The following is a 16455-nucleotide window of genomic DNA, read 5'->3' as shown; positions in this document are numbered from 1 at the left end:
TAAGTACCCCAAATACATTATCCCACAGCTTCATTTGTTGCTTATGTTAACATTGAGGACTTTTTACTGGCCCATGTAAGGGGTGTCCCACATAAAACTAGTACACCTCATGTACCACTTAATCGTCTCTAGTCTAACTGCTTGTGTGAAGTGGCCTGGATGTCCATGGCAACCACTTCAAGCATCTCTTATAAATAGATAACTACATATTTTTTAACATTACTGTTACCTATTCTTTTTTTAGTTAGTTCATCATTACTTTAATCTTGGGCATGAGGTGTACCAGTTTTAAGTGGTACACCTGTTATAATTAAAGTCGATATTGCATGTAATCCAGTAGTTCTTTCGTCTCATCAGCCCAAGCACTCTCTACCAACTGGTATATAGCCTTACCATTTCTGTCTTTAATATTAATGTCTGCCCCGGCATTCACCAGAATCTCAAACATATCAAACCTTTCACTGTAATACAGATCCTTGCTGGCTGCCAGCATTAAAGCTGTGTTTCCATCAAAATCCCTGGCATCAACTGGGACATGTGCTTCATCAAGCAAATACTTTGCTCCTATGTAATTTGATGACAGAACGGCACAGTGTAATGGGGTGTGCCCTTTGTAATCTGGAACATGTTCTGTATGACCACGGTTTATGAGATACTTCAGCATTTCCACACCACATTCTGCTGCACAATGAAGCAATGTTGTCTTATGGTCAGGATCCCACCAGCAGTCTGATAAGGACATTCCCAAAGAAATCAAATGTTCCAACACCTGGAAACAGAAATGCTATGTAAATACACTAGTGAGGGAGAAAAAAATTCAGTACTGCTGCTCCCTTTAAAAATACACTATTCAGATTATTTTTCTACAGTCGCCTATCTATCAACTGTGAGACATGTAGCAAATTTATATCAACCTGTTGTGACTTCAGGTTGAATCAGGGCAATCACCCATCTGCTCATATTGTACCCTTACCAATAATTAAATGAAACTATACAGTTCCAGAGACCTTTTCAAGTCTTCAACATCAATGATTTATATATGCAGTGAGCAAGAGACACAGGTTTGAATCCTGACCTTAGTACAAATTTTCATTCATCACTTAAATCTGCATATTTATGTACATCATAGACGTTTGAGACTTGAAAAGGTCTGTGGAACCATATAGTTTCATTTGATTAAAGCACCTTTGCCTAAGTTTCAGGCAGGCTCCCCTGTTCCATTTGATGCTGAAGTGCTGTTCAAATACAGTTGCAGAGCTGCAACACTATTAGAGTTGAGGGGAAATACCAAGGGACTGAGGTGTTGATGGGAATTTGGACTGAGGAAGGAGGCATGCTAGGGTAGTCTGTGTTGGTGTGCAAAGTCACTGTTCCAGAGTGGAGTAGTGGTTAGTGCATCTGCCTACTGAGCAGGAGACCCAGGTTCAAATCCCAGCCTTGATACAAGTTTTCTTTCATCTTTTCAGTCTGCATATATATGCATTACTAATAATTATTTTTTATTTACTTATTTCTAAATTTACATACATTTTCTAAGTACTACATGTGTTGTAGATGCTCTGATATTTCACAACTTAACTATGCCCATTCCCAGTTAGTTTTATTATTGAGGGTATTATTTTCAGTTTGATGATCCCAGGGATGCATCTACTTTTACTGGAACTTGTTAACCCGAAAGTAGTGTATTTCAGTTTGTGTGAAATTAATTACTTTATGACATAATTGGCATTAAACTTTATGACGAGCTATAGTTTCTATTGCAGGTTTTGCCTCTGCACTTGTTAGAATCAATTCACAGCTGTTCTACTAGACTTTGATCAATGAGGCTCTGAGGCCTTAATGGACAACAGAGATAGGCACTATCATATATGATACACACTGGGATGACATCTACCTCTTCTGGTACAATGAAACAAACACACACTTGTAAGAATGGTGAAATGTGGCAAAATTTACAGACTGGTGGACAGTGAAGTTGAGATTAAAAGCGAATGGGAAGTATAAACTGGAGGGTCATGTTGTTGTTGTTATTGTTGTGATCTTCAGTCCTGAGACTGGTTTGATGCAGCTCTCCATGCTACTCTATCCTGTACAAGCTTCTTCATCTCCCAGTACCTACTGCAGCCTACATCCTTCTGAAACTGCTTAGTGTATTCATCTCTTGGTCTCCCTCTATGATTTTTACCCTCCACACTGCCCTCCAATACTAAATTGGTGATCCGTCGATGTCTCAGAACATGTCCTACCAACAAATCCCTTCCTCTAGTCAAGTTGTGCCACAAACTCCTCTTCTCCCCAATTCTGTTCAATACCTCCTCATTAGTTATGTGGTCTACCCATCTAATCTTCAGCATTTTTCTGTAGCACCACATTTCGAAAGTTTCTATTCTCTTCTTGTCTAAACTATTTATCGTCCACGTTTCACTTCCATACATGGCTACACTCCATACAAATACTTTCAGAAACGACTTCCTGACACCTAAATCTATACTCGATGTCAACAAATTTTTCTTCTTCAAAAACGTTTTCTTTACCATTGCCAGTCTACATTTTATATCCTCTCTACTTCGACCATCATCAGTTATTTTGCTCCCCAAATAGCAAAACTCCTTTACTACTTTAAGTGTCTCGTTTCCTAATCTAATTCTCTCAGCACCACTTGACTTAATTTGACTACATTCCATTATCCTCGTTATGCTTTTGTTGATGTTCATCTTATACCCTCCTTTCAAGACACTGTCCATTCCATTCAACTGCTCTTCCAAGTCCTTTGCTGTCTCTGACAGAATTACAGTGTCATCAAAGTTTTTATTTCTTCTCCATGGATTTTAATACCTACTCCGAACTTTTCTTTTGTTTCCTTTACTGCTTGCTCAATATACAGATTGAATAACATTGGGGAAAGGCTACAACCCTGTCTCACTCCCTTCCCAACCACTGCTTCCCTTTCATGTCCCTCACCTCTTATAACTGCCATCTGGTTTCTGTACAAATTGTAAATAGCCTTTCGCTCCCTGTATTTTACCCCTGCCACCTCCAGAATTTGAAAGAGAGTATTCCAATCAGCATTGTCAAAAGCTTTCTCCAAGTCTACAAATGCTAGAAACGTAGGTTTGCCTTTCCTTAATCTTTCTTCTAAGAAAAGTCGTAGGGTTAGTATTGCCTCATGTGTTCCAACATTTCTATGGAATCCAATCTGATCCTCCCCGAGGTTGGCCTCTATCAGTTTTTCCATTCGTCTGTAAAGAATTCGCGTTAGTATTTTGCAGCTGTGACTTATTAAACTGATAGTTCGGTAATTCTCACATCTGTCAACACCTGCTTTCTTTGGGATTGGAATTATTATATTCTTCTTGAAGTCTGAGGGTATTTCTCCTGTCTCATACATCTTGCTCACCAGATGGCAGAGTTTTGTCAGGACTGGCTCTCCCAAGGCTGTCAGTAGTTCTAATGGACTCAGGTCTTTTAGTGCTCTGTCAAACTCTTCCCGCAATATCATACCTCCCATTTCACCTTCCTCTCATCCTCTTCCATTTCCATAATATTGTCCTCAAGTACATCGCCCTTGTATAGACCCTCTATATACTCCTTCCACCTTTCTGCTTTCCCCTCTTTGCTTAGAACTGGGTTTCCATCAAAGCTTTCGATATTCATGCAAGTGGTTCTCTTTTCTCCAAAGGTCTCTTTAATTTTCCTGTAGGCAGTATCTATCTGACCCCTAGTGAGATAAGCTTCTACATCCTTACATTTGTCCTCTAGCCATCCCTGCTTAGCCATTTTGCACTTCCTGTTGATCTCATTTTTGAGACGTTTGTATTCCTTTTTGCTTGCTTCATTTACTGCATTTTTATATTTTCTCCTTTCAACAATTAAATTCAATATTTCTTCTGTTTCCCAAGGATTTCTACTATACCTCGTCTTTTTACTTATTTGGTCCTCTGCTGCCTTCACTATTTCATCCCTTAAAGTTACTCATTCTTCTTTTACTGTATTTCTTTCCCCCATTCCTGTCAATTGTTCCCTCATGCTCTCCTTGTAACTCTGCACAACTTCTGGTTCTTTCAGTTTATCGAAGTCCCATCTCCTTAAATTCCCACCTTTTTGCAGTTTCTTCAGTTTTAATCTACAGTTCATAACCAATAGATTGTGGCCAGATTCCACATCTGCCCCTGGAAATGTCTTACAATTTAAAACCTGATTCTTAAATCATAGTAGGTCAATAGTGACAGTGAATAGCAAAAACATTTCAAGTGACTAAGGCAGTAAATTGAGACAGTGCAGTTAATGTGGATGAGGAAAACAAAATTAAAAATACGATGCTGCAACAACAAACAGTGAATGGTTGCTGCCATAACAGACTCACATCTTTTCAACCAGTGAGAGGATGAGGGCATTTGATGCCACACTTCAAATTTTGCAGCCAATCAGCACAGAGCCCACCTGTGAACAATGGTGCAATCTGATAACTTGAATGCATTGTCATGCAGATTGCAGTTACTGATGGTAGCAGAAACTGGTGCTGGGGCTGTTTAAGATAAAGTTTTACTGTTCTCTTTTTGGGTCACCAGTCTTGTAAATGTTTTGATGCAGGCCGCCACAAATTCCTCTCTTGTGCCTACCATTTCATCTCAGAGCAACAATTGCAACCTACATCCTCAATTACATGCTGGATATCTTCCAATCTGTCTTCCTCTGCAGTTGTTACCTTCTACAGCTCCCTCTAACACCATGGAAATTGTTCCCTGATGTCTTAACATGTGTCCTACCACCCTGTCTCTTTTTTCAGTGATTTCCATGTATTCTTTCCTTTGTTGATTCTGTGGAGAACCTCATCATTTTTTATCTAACCAGCCCACCTAATTATAAACATTCTCCTGTAGAATTTCATCTCAAATGCTTTGATTCTCTTCTGTTCAGTTTTTCCCACAATATGTTTCACTACTGCAAAATCCTCTCCAAACACACATTCTCCAAACTTTCTTCCACAAATTAAGGCCTGTGTTTAACACTAGTAGACTTCTTTTGGCCAGGAATGCCCTTTTTGTCAGTGCTAATCTGTTTTTATGTCCTCTTCTCTCCAACCATCAAGAGTTATTTTGCTCATTAGGTATCAGAAGTGTTTAACTTTGTCTACTTCATGATCCCTAATGCTGATTTTAAGTTTTTCATTTTCTCATTTCTGTTACTTTTGTCTTTCTTTGACTTACTCTCTTATCCATATTCTGTATCCATTAGGTTGCTCATTCCATTCTGTGATTCTTCTTCAGTTTCACTGAGGATAGAGATATAGTTATCCAATCGTATCATTTACACCCTTTCACGTACACTTTTAATCCCCTTCTTGAAACTTTCTTCTATTTCTGTCATTGCTTCTTTGATGTATAGGTTTAACAGTAGAAGCAAAAATATAGCATCTCTGCCTTACACACATTTTAATCTGAGCACTCCATTTTTCATCTTTCAGTTTCATACTTTTCATCAATTAATGATGTATTTGACCTCCATACAGAATAAAAATCTCACTTTCCTCATGAATATGTCAGACATTAGAAATAAATTGAAATACAGTAAAAAGAAAGTTGGCTTGGATACCATGGCCTTTCTTAACATGAATCATAAAATGAGTTTTGCCTCTAACAAGGTTGCATCAAAAGTATGCAAGAGTACCTTTTTCAACTGTTCTTGTTTCAATAACTATAGTCAATGACACAATAAGCACAGAGCTGCATATAAACTCCATGGTTCTTCCTCACACTCTCACTAAAATATTTGTAGGTTGCCTGACAGGTTGTCAGTCATGTCTACTTTCTCCCTGTGACTGATTTTTAACTTGTGCACACAAACATGAGACATGCTGTAAGTAAGATCCTACCATCCCACACTCATATCCAGAATATCGTGTGTTTGAGACAGTAGAAGGCTGAGTAGTACTAGAATTTACACAGAAATTCTCGAATCACTACATATCTCCCCTCCCCCCCACTGCCCCCCCCCCCCCCTCACGACCGAACACGCGGTATTTATTACATATGTTTATACATATCTTTCCTTTCCGTAACCACTCTGTCCTCTCTTGAACAATCTTTCGCTTATTGTTTCTCTACTCTTGTCTTATTTTACTTTGTTATTAAGACATGAGCATTTACTCACGGTTTTAGTCAGCTTTACTGATATTTAGAAATTATGAGGACTTACTTATTTTCCTTTTTTTCAGTTGCAAACTTCAGGTGTTTATGACACATGAGTAAACTATTTTCTATTCTTATCTTTTGTACCACACCACTTTTTTCCTAGTATGTACTATTTTCATTATTTGTAGCTTGGAGGAACTCTGGTGAAATGAAAGTATTCTTTTGACTACCATTTAGTTTCACAAAACATAATAATGCTAGTCGTTCATAGAATTCACACTTCTCAGAATAATCCCTATAAAATTTGTGAATTTTGTCATGATACTGCTCCCTTCTCCTAGTATCGGCACCTATTCCTTGCTTGTGGGTTGACCTTATGAGAGCACTTCCTCTTGCCATTCTGGTAGGTACACCCCTTACAAAACATCCCTATTTTTTTAGGCCACAGATCATCCTAAAGCGACTAGTTTCAGCAACTTTTGTAGGCAGAATAGTTGCCAATTTTGAGGATACAGAAATTTGTAAGTTAACATACCACACTCTGATGTCATATGGAATAATACTTTGAGGTAACTCAACATTTAGACAAAAAATATTCACTGCTCAAAAGGAAGTGGTTAGAATAATGTGTGGGGTTCATAGTCACACATCTTATAGGCATCTTTTTAAAAGATTGGGAATTCTTGCAACAGCCTCACAGTACATTTATTCACTAATGAAATTTGTTCTCAACAGCATGGACCAGTTTAAAAACAACAGTGACATTCATGATTGTAATACCAGAAAAAAAGAAAGACTTACACTGTCCTTTACTCAACCTATTTTTGGCACAGAAAGGGGTAAAATGTGCTGCTATAAAAATTTTGACTAATTACCAGATGAAATAAAATGTCTGACAGACAGCAGTAATAGCTTCAAAAATAAATTGAAATCGTACCTCTTTGACAACTCCTTCTATACCATAGATGAATGCTTGAGTAGGAATAAATAAATCTATAAATATAGTATATGCATTTTGTGCCATTTAAGGGAATGGGGTATATAATAGAAGTATTAATCTTTAGTGAACGCAGGGTACGCCCCCCCCTTATCCTTTCTGAGAAGGCCTCACAGTTCCTTACCCTAGTATATATTTCTATGTATACCACAATTAATTATCTTCTGGTTAAGATAGATTTATATCTTAAACTTCATATCCATTCTTTAATATATCATTTACTCCCTAGAGGTCTCCTCTACTTATCAACTACTATATTTCCTATAGATACTATGTCTACATAAACTATTTACATCCCACTATCCTTCAATTCATCAGAGTGTTCATCGCACTGATGTTTCTTAATGATCAACAATCATAGCTTGCTATGTAAGTGTGCATATTTCCATTTGTACACACATTTTCCCTACAACACCTGGCGGCTCTCACATCGTGACAGGCTTCCTCTTATGAGATTTATGGTTTGTGTAGAAGTGTATATTTGTGTACATGAGAATGTGTGTTCGTATAGTCTGATTCTTCAGCATCCTTATCTAAAGATAAGATTTAGGTTTTAAGTAACAACAGAAATAAGGAAGGACTTCAGCGATAGAAGCTTGTGGATATGGAAAGAGGGAAAAAATAGACAGGTCCTCAAATGAGAAGTAAGAAAGGAATAAATAGATATATTTAGAAATTATAAGGACTTCCTTCTTTTCGTCCCCCCCCCCCCCCCCACCCACCCACTCACTGTAAACTTAAGGTGTTTGTGACACTTGAGTAAACAATTGAAGAAGAGAAAGAAGATAGCCCCAAAAACAGGTAACCCTTCCCATCCCCCTTCCCTAGGATCCCTACCCCTCAGGTTCTTGAGTGAGACACTGGAGGAGGTTTGGTGTTAAATCATCTCCTACAGAACAGACGTGTCCCACTTTCACCCTTTGAGGGCCCCGAAGGAAATCCTTGCAACTCTATGGAAACAGCAAATGATGAAGAATCAGGCACACTTGTTTTGAGGATTGTTTGAAAGGTGTGATGTGTGTTTTGTGTTAGTCATGATTTATCTGTTCTTGTAAATCATGCTTTTAGCTACAATACCCACCTCTTTCAAAATTTATACAAACCCTCCCATCTATATCACATCTCGTAAAAGGCATAAAATACTCTATACAAAATAGAAAATCTATACACTGTGATATAACAGTTGTTCAGCTAGTCAAATCTTATTATATTTTCCATAAATATAATCCTCTATTTAGTATATTTTGTCTAGATATCACTTTTTTCTGTGACTCTCTTAAGTTGTTCTCTATTTTATAGTCATATCCAGTTTTCTATGCAATAAGATTACAGAATAGTTCTAGATTTTTAAAGGAATTCAGTGCAGGAAACTATTTGGAAAAAAACAACGAAAACAAATCGGGATCCGACAGTCGTTACTCTACCCTTTAACTTAGAATGTTAACATCCCTGGGGGATAGATAACAGACTAGTTTAAGACTTTAAAGGAATTTGGTGCAAGAAAACTATTTTGGAAGAAAACATGGTAAACAACTCAGGATCTGACAGTTGTTACTCCGCCCATTAACTCAGAATGTTAATGTCCTTAAGTGTTACAAAATTTTACATCCTTTACATTGTATTCCCCCCCCTTTTTTTTCCTTTTTTTGTGCTAAATGCCAATCAAAATATTTTCTCATAGTACCCCAAGTATTATTGTAATATTTTTGGTCCCACAGATCTGAAATTAACTTTTCTTGAGCACTGGCAGACCAGTACTTCTCTTTAAATTTCTTTTCACAGTCTTCCCAAGAGGAAAAATTCTCAATATTTACTGTTCCCCATTCTGAGGCTTCCCTTAGAAGGTACCCCACAGCAGATTCAATCTTCTTGGAATCTTCCCAATTTTTTGGCAAAGCTTGGTTAAATCATTTTAAGAAATGGGTCAAATGTACATCTCCGTTCAGCTTAAATTTAGGGAATTGTCTAGATAACCATGAATTAGCACCCCATTGCAAATAAGTCACTGCTTCACTAGTAACATGACTTTAGGTGAAGTTACCCTTTTTTCTACTTTGTTTTGGATAAGCTGTGTTGAATAAGCTTAATTTCTCTCCATAGGTTGTCCATAACCTTCCGGTATCATTAAGTTCAGAAGAAAGAAAAGACGATACATTCCCAGATGTTATTCTCTCGGTAACCTCTCAATCTGTAATGTCTCCAAATTGTTTCTTCAGACTAATTACCTTAATATCAGAGTTAGCTATTTTCTCTTTGAAATTCCTTTCTACATTATCCATCCATGTATCGACAATTGTAATTTGCGACTGAATAATTGGCATTAATTCATTATGCTTATCTACACTCTCTTTCAAAGTATTCATTCCTTGTCTTAGATCATTATATTTAATGTTGTACACATTTTCAAAAGATCCTATCCTTTCAATAGTTCTCATTCTTCATTATTACATTTGTTCTCAATGTCAAGTTCTAACATTTTCCATAAATCTTGAAAAGTGTCATTCTGTTTCTGACTAAGGTTAGTAAACATATGATTTATGTAAGTGGTCAAAGAATTTGTCAACTTGTTCTTTAAATCTACTTTTAAATTCTCTGCTTTATTACTTATGGCATCGAATTCAGTCTTCAAAGGACCCAAGCCTTCTCATGGATTACTAAATTCCTTGCTTTGAGAGTTGACTTTGGTATTTAACAACATAAATTTATCATTTGAGTATTTAATTGAGAATTTACCAAGTCTAGTTCATTACTTAGAGTTGCATTCTGAGCATTTAATTGAGAATTTAATGAGTTTAACTTAAGACTCTAAGCTTTGATTAAATTTATCAACTCAGCCCAGTCAGGCACTTTTTTGCTAATCTTCATGGCCATAGCTGCATCTCGAGTTTCCCCAACGTGTTGTATATTTTCCATTCTTTTATATGTCTCAGCTCTTTTAAGCATTTAAAAATAACTTTAAATATGATAATTACACAATAACAGTTCACGGAACAGTATCTTGTACCACTTTGTACTAAAGTAATCAAGTTTTGTTTCATGCTCACCCAGCATAGAATTCTTGTTGCATAAGTGAGTGGACATGGAGGCAAGTCAACAATGGTGAACAGCAGCTGGTGCCGGCGGCATCGGATGTATGTTGGTTTCTGTATCTACGTCCCCATGATGTATGTGAGAGCTATATACTCCCTGCACTGGATCTTCTTAGCTGAAGCATCCTGTGCATACTTCTTCTTAGACAAATACATCAAAATCTTCTTTACTATTTTTACCATTGTGAATTTTTCATTTCTTTAATGTTTTTCCATTTAAATTTTGCTCCATTGTATACTAGAATATATTACAATGTCTTGGAGTAATTACCTTGCCTTATTATGTTTGGTTGCTATGGCAACACATAATAGCTGCTTCTCTCGTTTTTGACTTCAAATTCCTGTTTTATTGGTACTTTCACACAGGACACCACATTCTAATGTTCTGATGACTTAAAGTCTGAGTGTGGATCTGGATTATATCAGCTTATTCCTGCAAACCACATTCCACTTCTTGATGAGATGACTTACTTGGAATTTGCAGCCACTCTTCTTTACTGAATAGCTGGCTGCTGGAAATCCTCTTGACTTCTTCTCCATCGAATAATGCTAGGTACAGGAATTTTTAAACTCTTTCTACTCATGAAATAAGTAGACACACAAACTTTATTTTTCATCATCTAACGAAGAATTTCACCTCCATACACACAAAAAAAAAAAAAAAAAAAAAAAAAAAAAAAAAAAATACTTTACACATGAATATGTAACTTCCTGCAAGTCTCTCATATAGTCAGACATCAGAAACAAATTGAATTACAGTTAAAAGAAATTTGGCTTGGATACCATGACCTTTCATAACGTGAATCATAAAATGAGTCTTTCCTATAACAAGGTTGTTTACACACTCACTAAAACATCTATGAATTGCCCAACAGGTTGTTGTTGGTGCCATCTGACCACTGTGTCTACTTTCTTCCCGCAACTGATTTTAGACCTGCACAAACAAACATGTGACGCACAGTAGATAGAATTCTACCATCCCACCACACTCACATCCAGAATATCGTGTGTTCGAGACAGTAGAAGGCTGAGGGTTCTAGAATTTACACAGAAATTCGTGAAACACTACACTGCACACCTAACAACAGTACTAATAATTGAAAACCAGTGTAATAAGAAGATGGAAGTTATTGTCAATTCTTGTCAGAATTAAATAATAGAAGTAGTGAAAACTGGTTCTTATGATAACAGTAATAAACTGATTTCTGATACAAAACAAGTAAATACTGTTGATATTTAGGATCTGGGGGCAGTTTAGAAAACTGTTGATGTAAATATTCATACATGCATTCATTGGAACGGTATGTGTGCAGCGACGCGGAGTGGCCGCATGGTTTGAGGCGTCATGTCATGGACTGTGCAGCGCCCCCCGCTGGAGGTTCGTATCCTCCCTCGGGCATGGGTGTGTATGTTGTTCTTAGCATAAGTTAGTTTAAGTAGTGTGTAAGTCTAGGGACTGATGACCTAAGCAGTTTGGTTACTAAGGAATTCACTCACACACGGAATTTACGCAGTTAGCGAATGAACCTCTTGAGAAGGTAGGTAGTGGCGATGCATCAATTTGGAAGACAATGTAGGCCATTAGTAGTTAGCAATGATGATATGAGAGGCAGTTAGTTAATGCTTATGTAAGTAACGAATGTGGATCATAATGCCTATTGATAGTAAGTGAAATGATTGACAAGGCTGATGAGCTCATTAAGGACGAATGTAAGAAGAGTGGAAATAATAATAAGGAAAATGGAATGCAATTAGTAAAAGTTAATGTACACAATATTGAAATGAAATGTAGACAGACAAAGAAGGTGAAGTACGCCAAAGTAAAGAAGTTTACTGTGAAGCTACCAGCAGTAGCTATTCACTAATTATTAGATGTTAACAGTGAAGTAAATAGCTTGCAGGAAGAAATTTTCAATTTAAATAAATGGAAGGTAATTTTCACTGCAGGAACAGTGTTCAGTGCATTTGTGTTTGTTGGTTGTCAAATGTTCAAAAACTTTCTTTTCTGTTGCACTGGAATGGAAAATGTTTTGAAAAGTTAATGTGGAATTTCATCCCATGATGCAAAACTTGATGTAAGAGCAGAGGGTCAGAATACTCGTGAATCCATAATTAGGGGATTCACTCCTCTTTCATGAAAACATTAAAGCAATAGTAGCTTTTTTTATAGTGCTTAGCAGAACTGTTTCACTGGAACCCTCTCTATTTTGCAGCACATATGTTGCACACATGTTTCTGTGCTTTGTGTACTATCCTGATCCAGTCTTAGCACAATTTTTTTTTGTCCAGTTAAGACTTTTTATGAATGGATGCCCCATCCAGATGATTTTCATACTTATTTTATATGGAAACTGACGAAGACAGTTCTTTTGTTACATTTGTATGAGACCTGATGATGGCTCACATAAGCAAAACACATACTCGTTATTAATAAAAACACTTCTGTAATTGAGATGCCTTTATTAAAAAGAATACACTATGTGGTGAAAAGTTACTTGCCTAGCTGTACATTCTTTCCTTTTTGGTACATCTTTCCTGTCTAGGGTGCTGTCCCCAAATCATCCATGCATGGTATTATCCCACTAGGTATTTCCTGATCACTCACTGGCTGACTCATAAATAAAATTTGTATTAGTTAAACAAAATTGCTATACATGTCTTTATTCAGATGTGGACAATAACGAGCAAGATCACTTCACCTATTAATGTGGAAACTATATCTTCAAGACAGTTATCATGTGTTTCAGAAGATCGTCAGATAGTTCCACAACTGGTGTTAACTTGGAGGAAAGCGACATGCACTTCACGTTTTATGCTGTAACATCCTGATCCTTGAACTTACCTTTGAGGCCTATGGCACCTCAGATGACAAGTGCAATTCGTCCTCATTATTGGAGCATTGGACTTAAAAACTTTGATGTTATTATCAAATGTTATGCACAACACCCCTCCTGGGGGTAAATATACACGCATCAAGAACAGTGTGCTTCACCAAAAACACTAATCTATGGACATCTGTACTAAACAAATGCTGCAAGTTGAAACTATTGGTGACTAGGTCCCTTCCATTTTTTGGCCTCACCTGTGATCACTGGTTTATGACTGAGGTTTCCAACACCACATTCAAAACAGACTTGAATGAGCCAGTTACCTTTTGTTGTGAAAAGTGCAGTGATTTCCAGTACTTTCACACCTTTTGACTCACAATTATTGGTTGTAGATCAATTTTATGATGTTCTGTCACCCAATGATGCAATTAGGCTCCATATGACATCCTGGATATGGGTTATGGACAATGCTGCTAGTAAGCAGCAGCATTCAGTTGAAGAATAACTACCATGAAATTCATCTATGGACAATTTTTGAAAGACTTCCCGATTATGGGTTGAAGATAAACAGTGACAAGTCCTTACCATCTAAGGTTGACATGTTTAAAACGTTTTTCCTTCCAGAAGCATATCAGCAATTGCACCATTTCTTAAGCACGGCTAATTTCTATCGGCAATACGTGCGATGTGCAGCGGTGGTCCAGGCACCATTCACAGCAGTGCTTTCCAGCATCATTTCACGGGGACAACACTTTGTCACACAGACATCTGAAATGTTGTCTGTTTTTCCAAAGTCACACTCTCCACATGGAAGATAGTACATTTTGTTCAGCCTCTACCTTCAATACAATTGGCTGTGGTTGTTGATGCTAGTCAGACTGCTATAGGGTAGTGCTGCAACAGATTTTACCCCTGTAAGTTTCCATTTGCACAGACTAAATGAAGTGCTTATGTATGTGGACTGTTAGTGGTATGTAGAGTAATTATACAATTCCAATCAGAATCTGAAACATGCCACTTCAATATCTTTGGCATTTAACAACCCTCACAATTCCGTCTTTCCTCCACAGCTCCACCATTTGCAATTCATCACATAATTCATTAACAATTACTGTCACCTGTGATAAGCTGACAACATGGTTGCCGACTATCTCTCACGAATCAATGCACTCTCTGCAAGAGTGGATGTAATCCAGAAAGCTATGGCCTAACACTACATGAGCTCCTTACAAAACAAATGAAGGAATTGCAGCTCAAACAATTACCTACGAGCAACTTCCTTGTCTGGTGTGAAATTTCTCAAAGCTGAGCCCAACATATCATATTTTTCCATTGTCAGAAAAAGGTTTTCAGTGCAATCAGGGCCTCACACATTCTGGAGCAATACGACTATTCATTTGATAATGGACAGATATGTTTGGCTGAGAGTATGACATGACTGTCATTTGTGGGTTAAAAGCTGTTTACCTTATGAATCAGCCAAAGTTGGATGTCACGTCCCCAAGCCTCTCAGTTCCTTTCATGGACATTTCTGCAGAGACAGTTGCATAAGACCTTTTGATTACATGGATTTCAAGGTTTGGGTGGATAATGGATGTGGCAACAAATCAAGGGTGATAATTTGAGTACTCTTTGTTCAACAAACTTACTACTTTATGTGGGTTCACTCATCATTGTTCCACCAGATACCATTGAGCAAGCAACAGCATGGTAGAATGCTCGCATAGGACACATGTCTCATTGGTCTTTCTGGTTGACCACCTTGCCACTGGTGTTACACGGGCTGTGGACTGTATTAAATGAGTTCGGTACTTCAGCAGCAGAAATGACATACCTGAGATTTCCATCACACTTTTTCTCCATTCACCAATAAGGCTACCCTGAAGATCCTTAATCAATGGTGCTGCAAATGAGGAACTGAATTTCAAATTTCTGACCTTCAATTGCATCTCAGCATGTCAACTCACCCATTTTCATTCACGAAAACCTCACTCAATGTACTGTGTCATGGCTCTGCAAAGATGTCATTAGAGCACCCTTCCAACTGCCTTACACTGGCCTCTTTCCAATCTCAGAAACAGGAGCACACACAATGACACTCTTAATTAATTCCAAATCAGACAGGATTCAGCATACCTGCTCCCATCATATGACACTGCACAAAGGCAGTCTCTCCTCTGGCCTGACACCTTCTTCTAACACTTTCTACACTGACCTGGCCTCCAGTCTGCTGGCCACCCCACCATCATTGTCAATGGAGTCAGCCACCACAGATGCTAATGTGTCACCAAGCACTTCTCACTGAGTGTTCTCACTCACCGATACTGGTGCTAGTCTGCATAAAAGTAGGCAGGACAATTTTGCAAAAGTTCCCTTTCATCTTAGGAGCTCTACTCTACAGGATAGAGACTGTATGGAGAAGCAAGCAGTCAAACATGTTTGAAGGAGAGACAAGGTGGTAAGGTAATGACCATGGTTCTCTCTTCAGTACTTTTATTACATGACAAACGTACAGGTCAAAGACTAGGCCAGAACTGAGGTCCCAGAAGTATACAAAACAAAGATCAACTCAGAGACATAATACACATATGATATTCTGGCCTATCAATCCGTGGATCGACACCACAATGTAATCAAAAGTGTGGATTATCTTTGTGCCTATGTCACAAGTGATCCAGCACTATCTTTGTCTATGATTGATGACCTTGTTTGTGCTTTATCTCTGGTTCTCTCCTGAGTGTGTTTTCTTTGATTTTGCATCTATTGCAGTAATAACGTGTGCAGTACTTACACCACCTGTATTCAATTGTGGATCATAGTATCCTCAAATTAACATCAAAATTGATGATGGTGAAGTAGTTTGATATGAAAAGCAGCCTGCTTTGTTTATTTTCACCTACTTATGACATATGGTATTATATTTTGGTGTAGCTCTTCCCATTCTGAAAGGGTATCATTGGCCCAGAAATGGACAGTTTGGATATTAAGTGGTGTATTTTTGTGAACCTCTTGTCAACAACTGTTTATTAGTCCTTTACTGTTATTTCTTGTGAACAATATCCACTTATTCCTAAGAATTAGCAGCTTTCACTCAGTTAATACTAAGTAGAAAACCAGTCTGCACTTCGATTGCACTTCCTTGACACTTCTACAGAAAGATATGCAATATCCTGCTGCACCCATTTTCAATAAGCTACCACAAGAATTCAATTATCTTACTAGTAATCCACACACTTTCAAATCCAAACTGAGGAGTTTCCTCATGGATCACTCCTTCTATTCTATCAAGGAGTTCCTTGAAAAATTAAGCTAATTCCTGTGTTATATTGTTGATTGAGTTTACATGAAATTACAGCCTGACATATTTTTACGATTCATAACCATTTTATGTTATCTGCTATTTCTTTTCT

General features: G+C 37.6%; 1 protein-coding gene across 1 annotated transcript in view; it reads right to left on the bottom strand.

The window, feature by feature from the left end:
* Window positions 1-259: 259 nt before the first annotated feature.
* LOC126284419 (serine/threonine-protein phosphatase 6 regulatory ankyrin repeat subunit C-like) overlaps window positions 260-16455 on the bottom strand; it is a 591030-nt gene continuing 574834 nt past the window's right edge. The window contains exon 18 of the mRNA XM_049983337.1: window positions 260-769. Within this exon, the coding sequence (XP_049839294.1) occupies window positions 311-769 (459 nt within the window). The 3' untranslated portion in view covers window positions 260-310. The remainder of the gene's footprint in view (window positions 770-16455) is intronic.

The sequence above is a fragment of the Schistocerca gregaria genome, chromosome 1 (assembly GCF_023897955.1).
Source record: "Schistocerca gregaria isolate iqSchGreg1 chromosome 1, iqSchGreg1.2, whole genome shotgun sequence".
Taxonomy (NCBI): domain Eukaryota; kingdom Metazoa; phylum Arthropoda; class Insecta; order Orthoptera; family Acrididae; genus Schistocerca; species Schistocerca gregaria.
The sequence above is the reverse complement of the archived record's forward strand: the minus strand, read 5'-3'. Positions and strand labels throughout refer to the sequence as shown.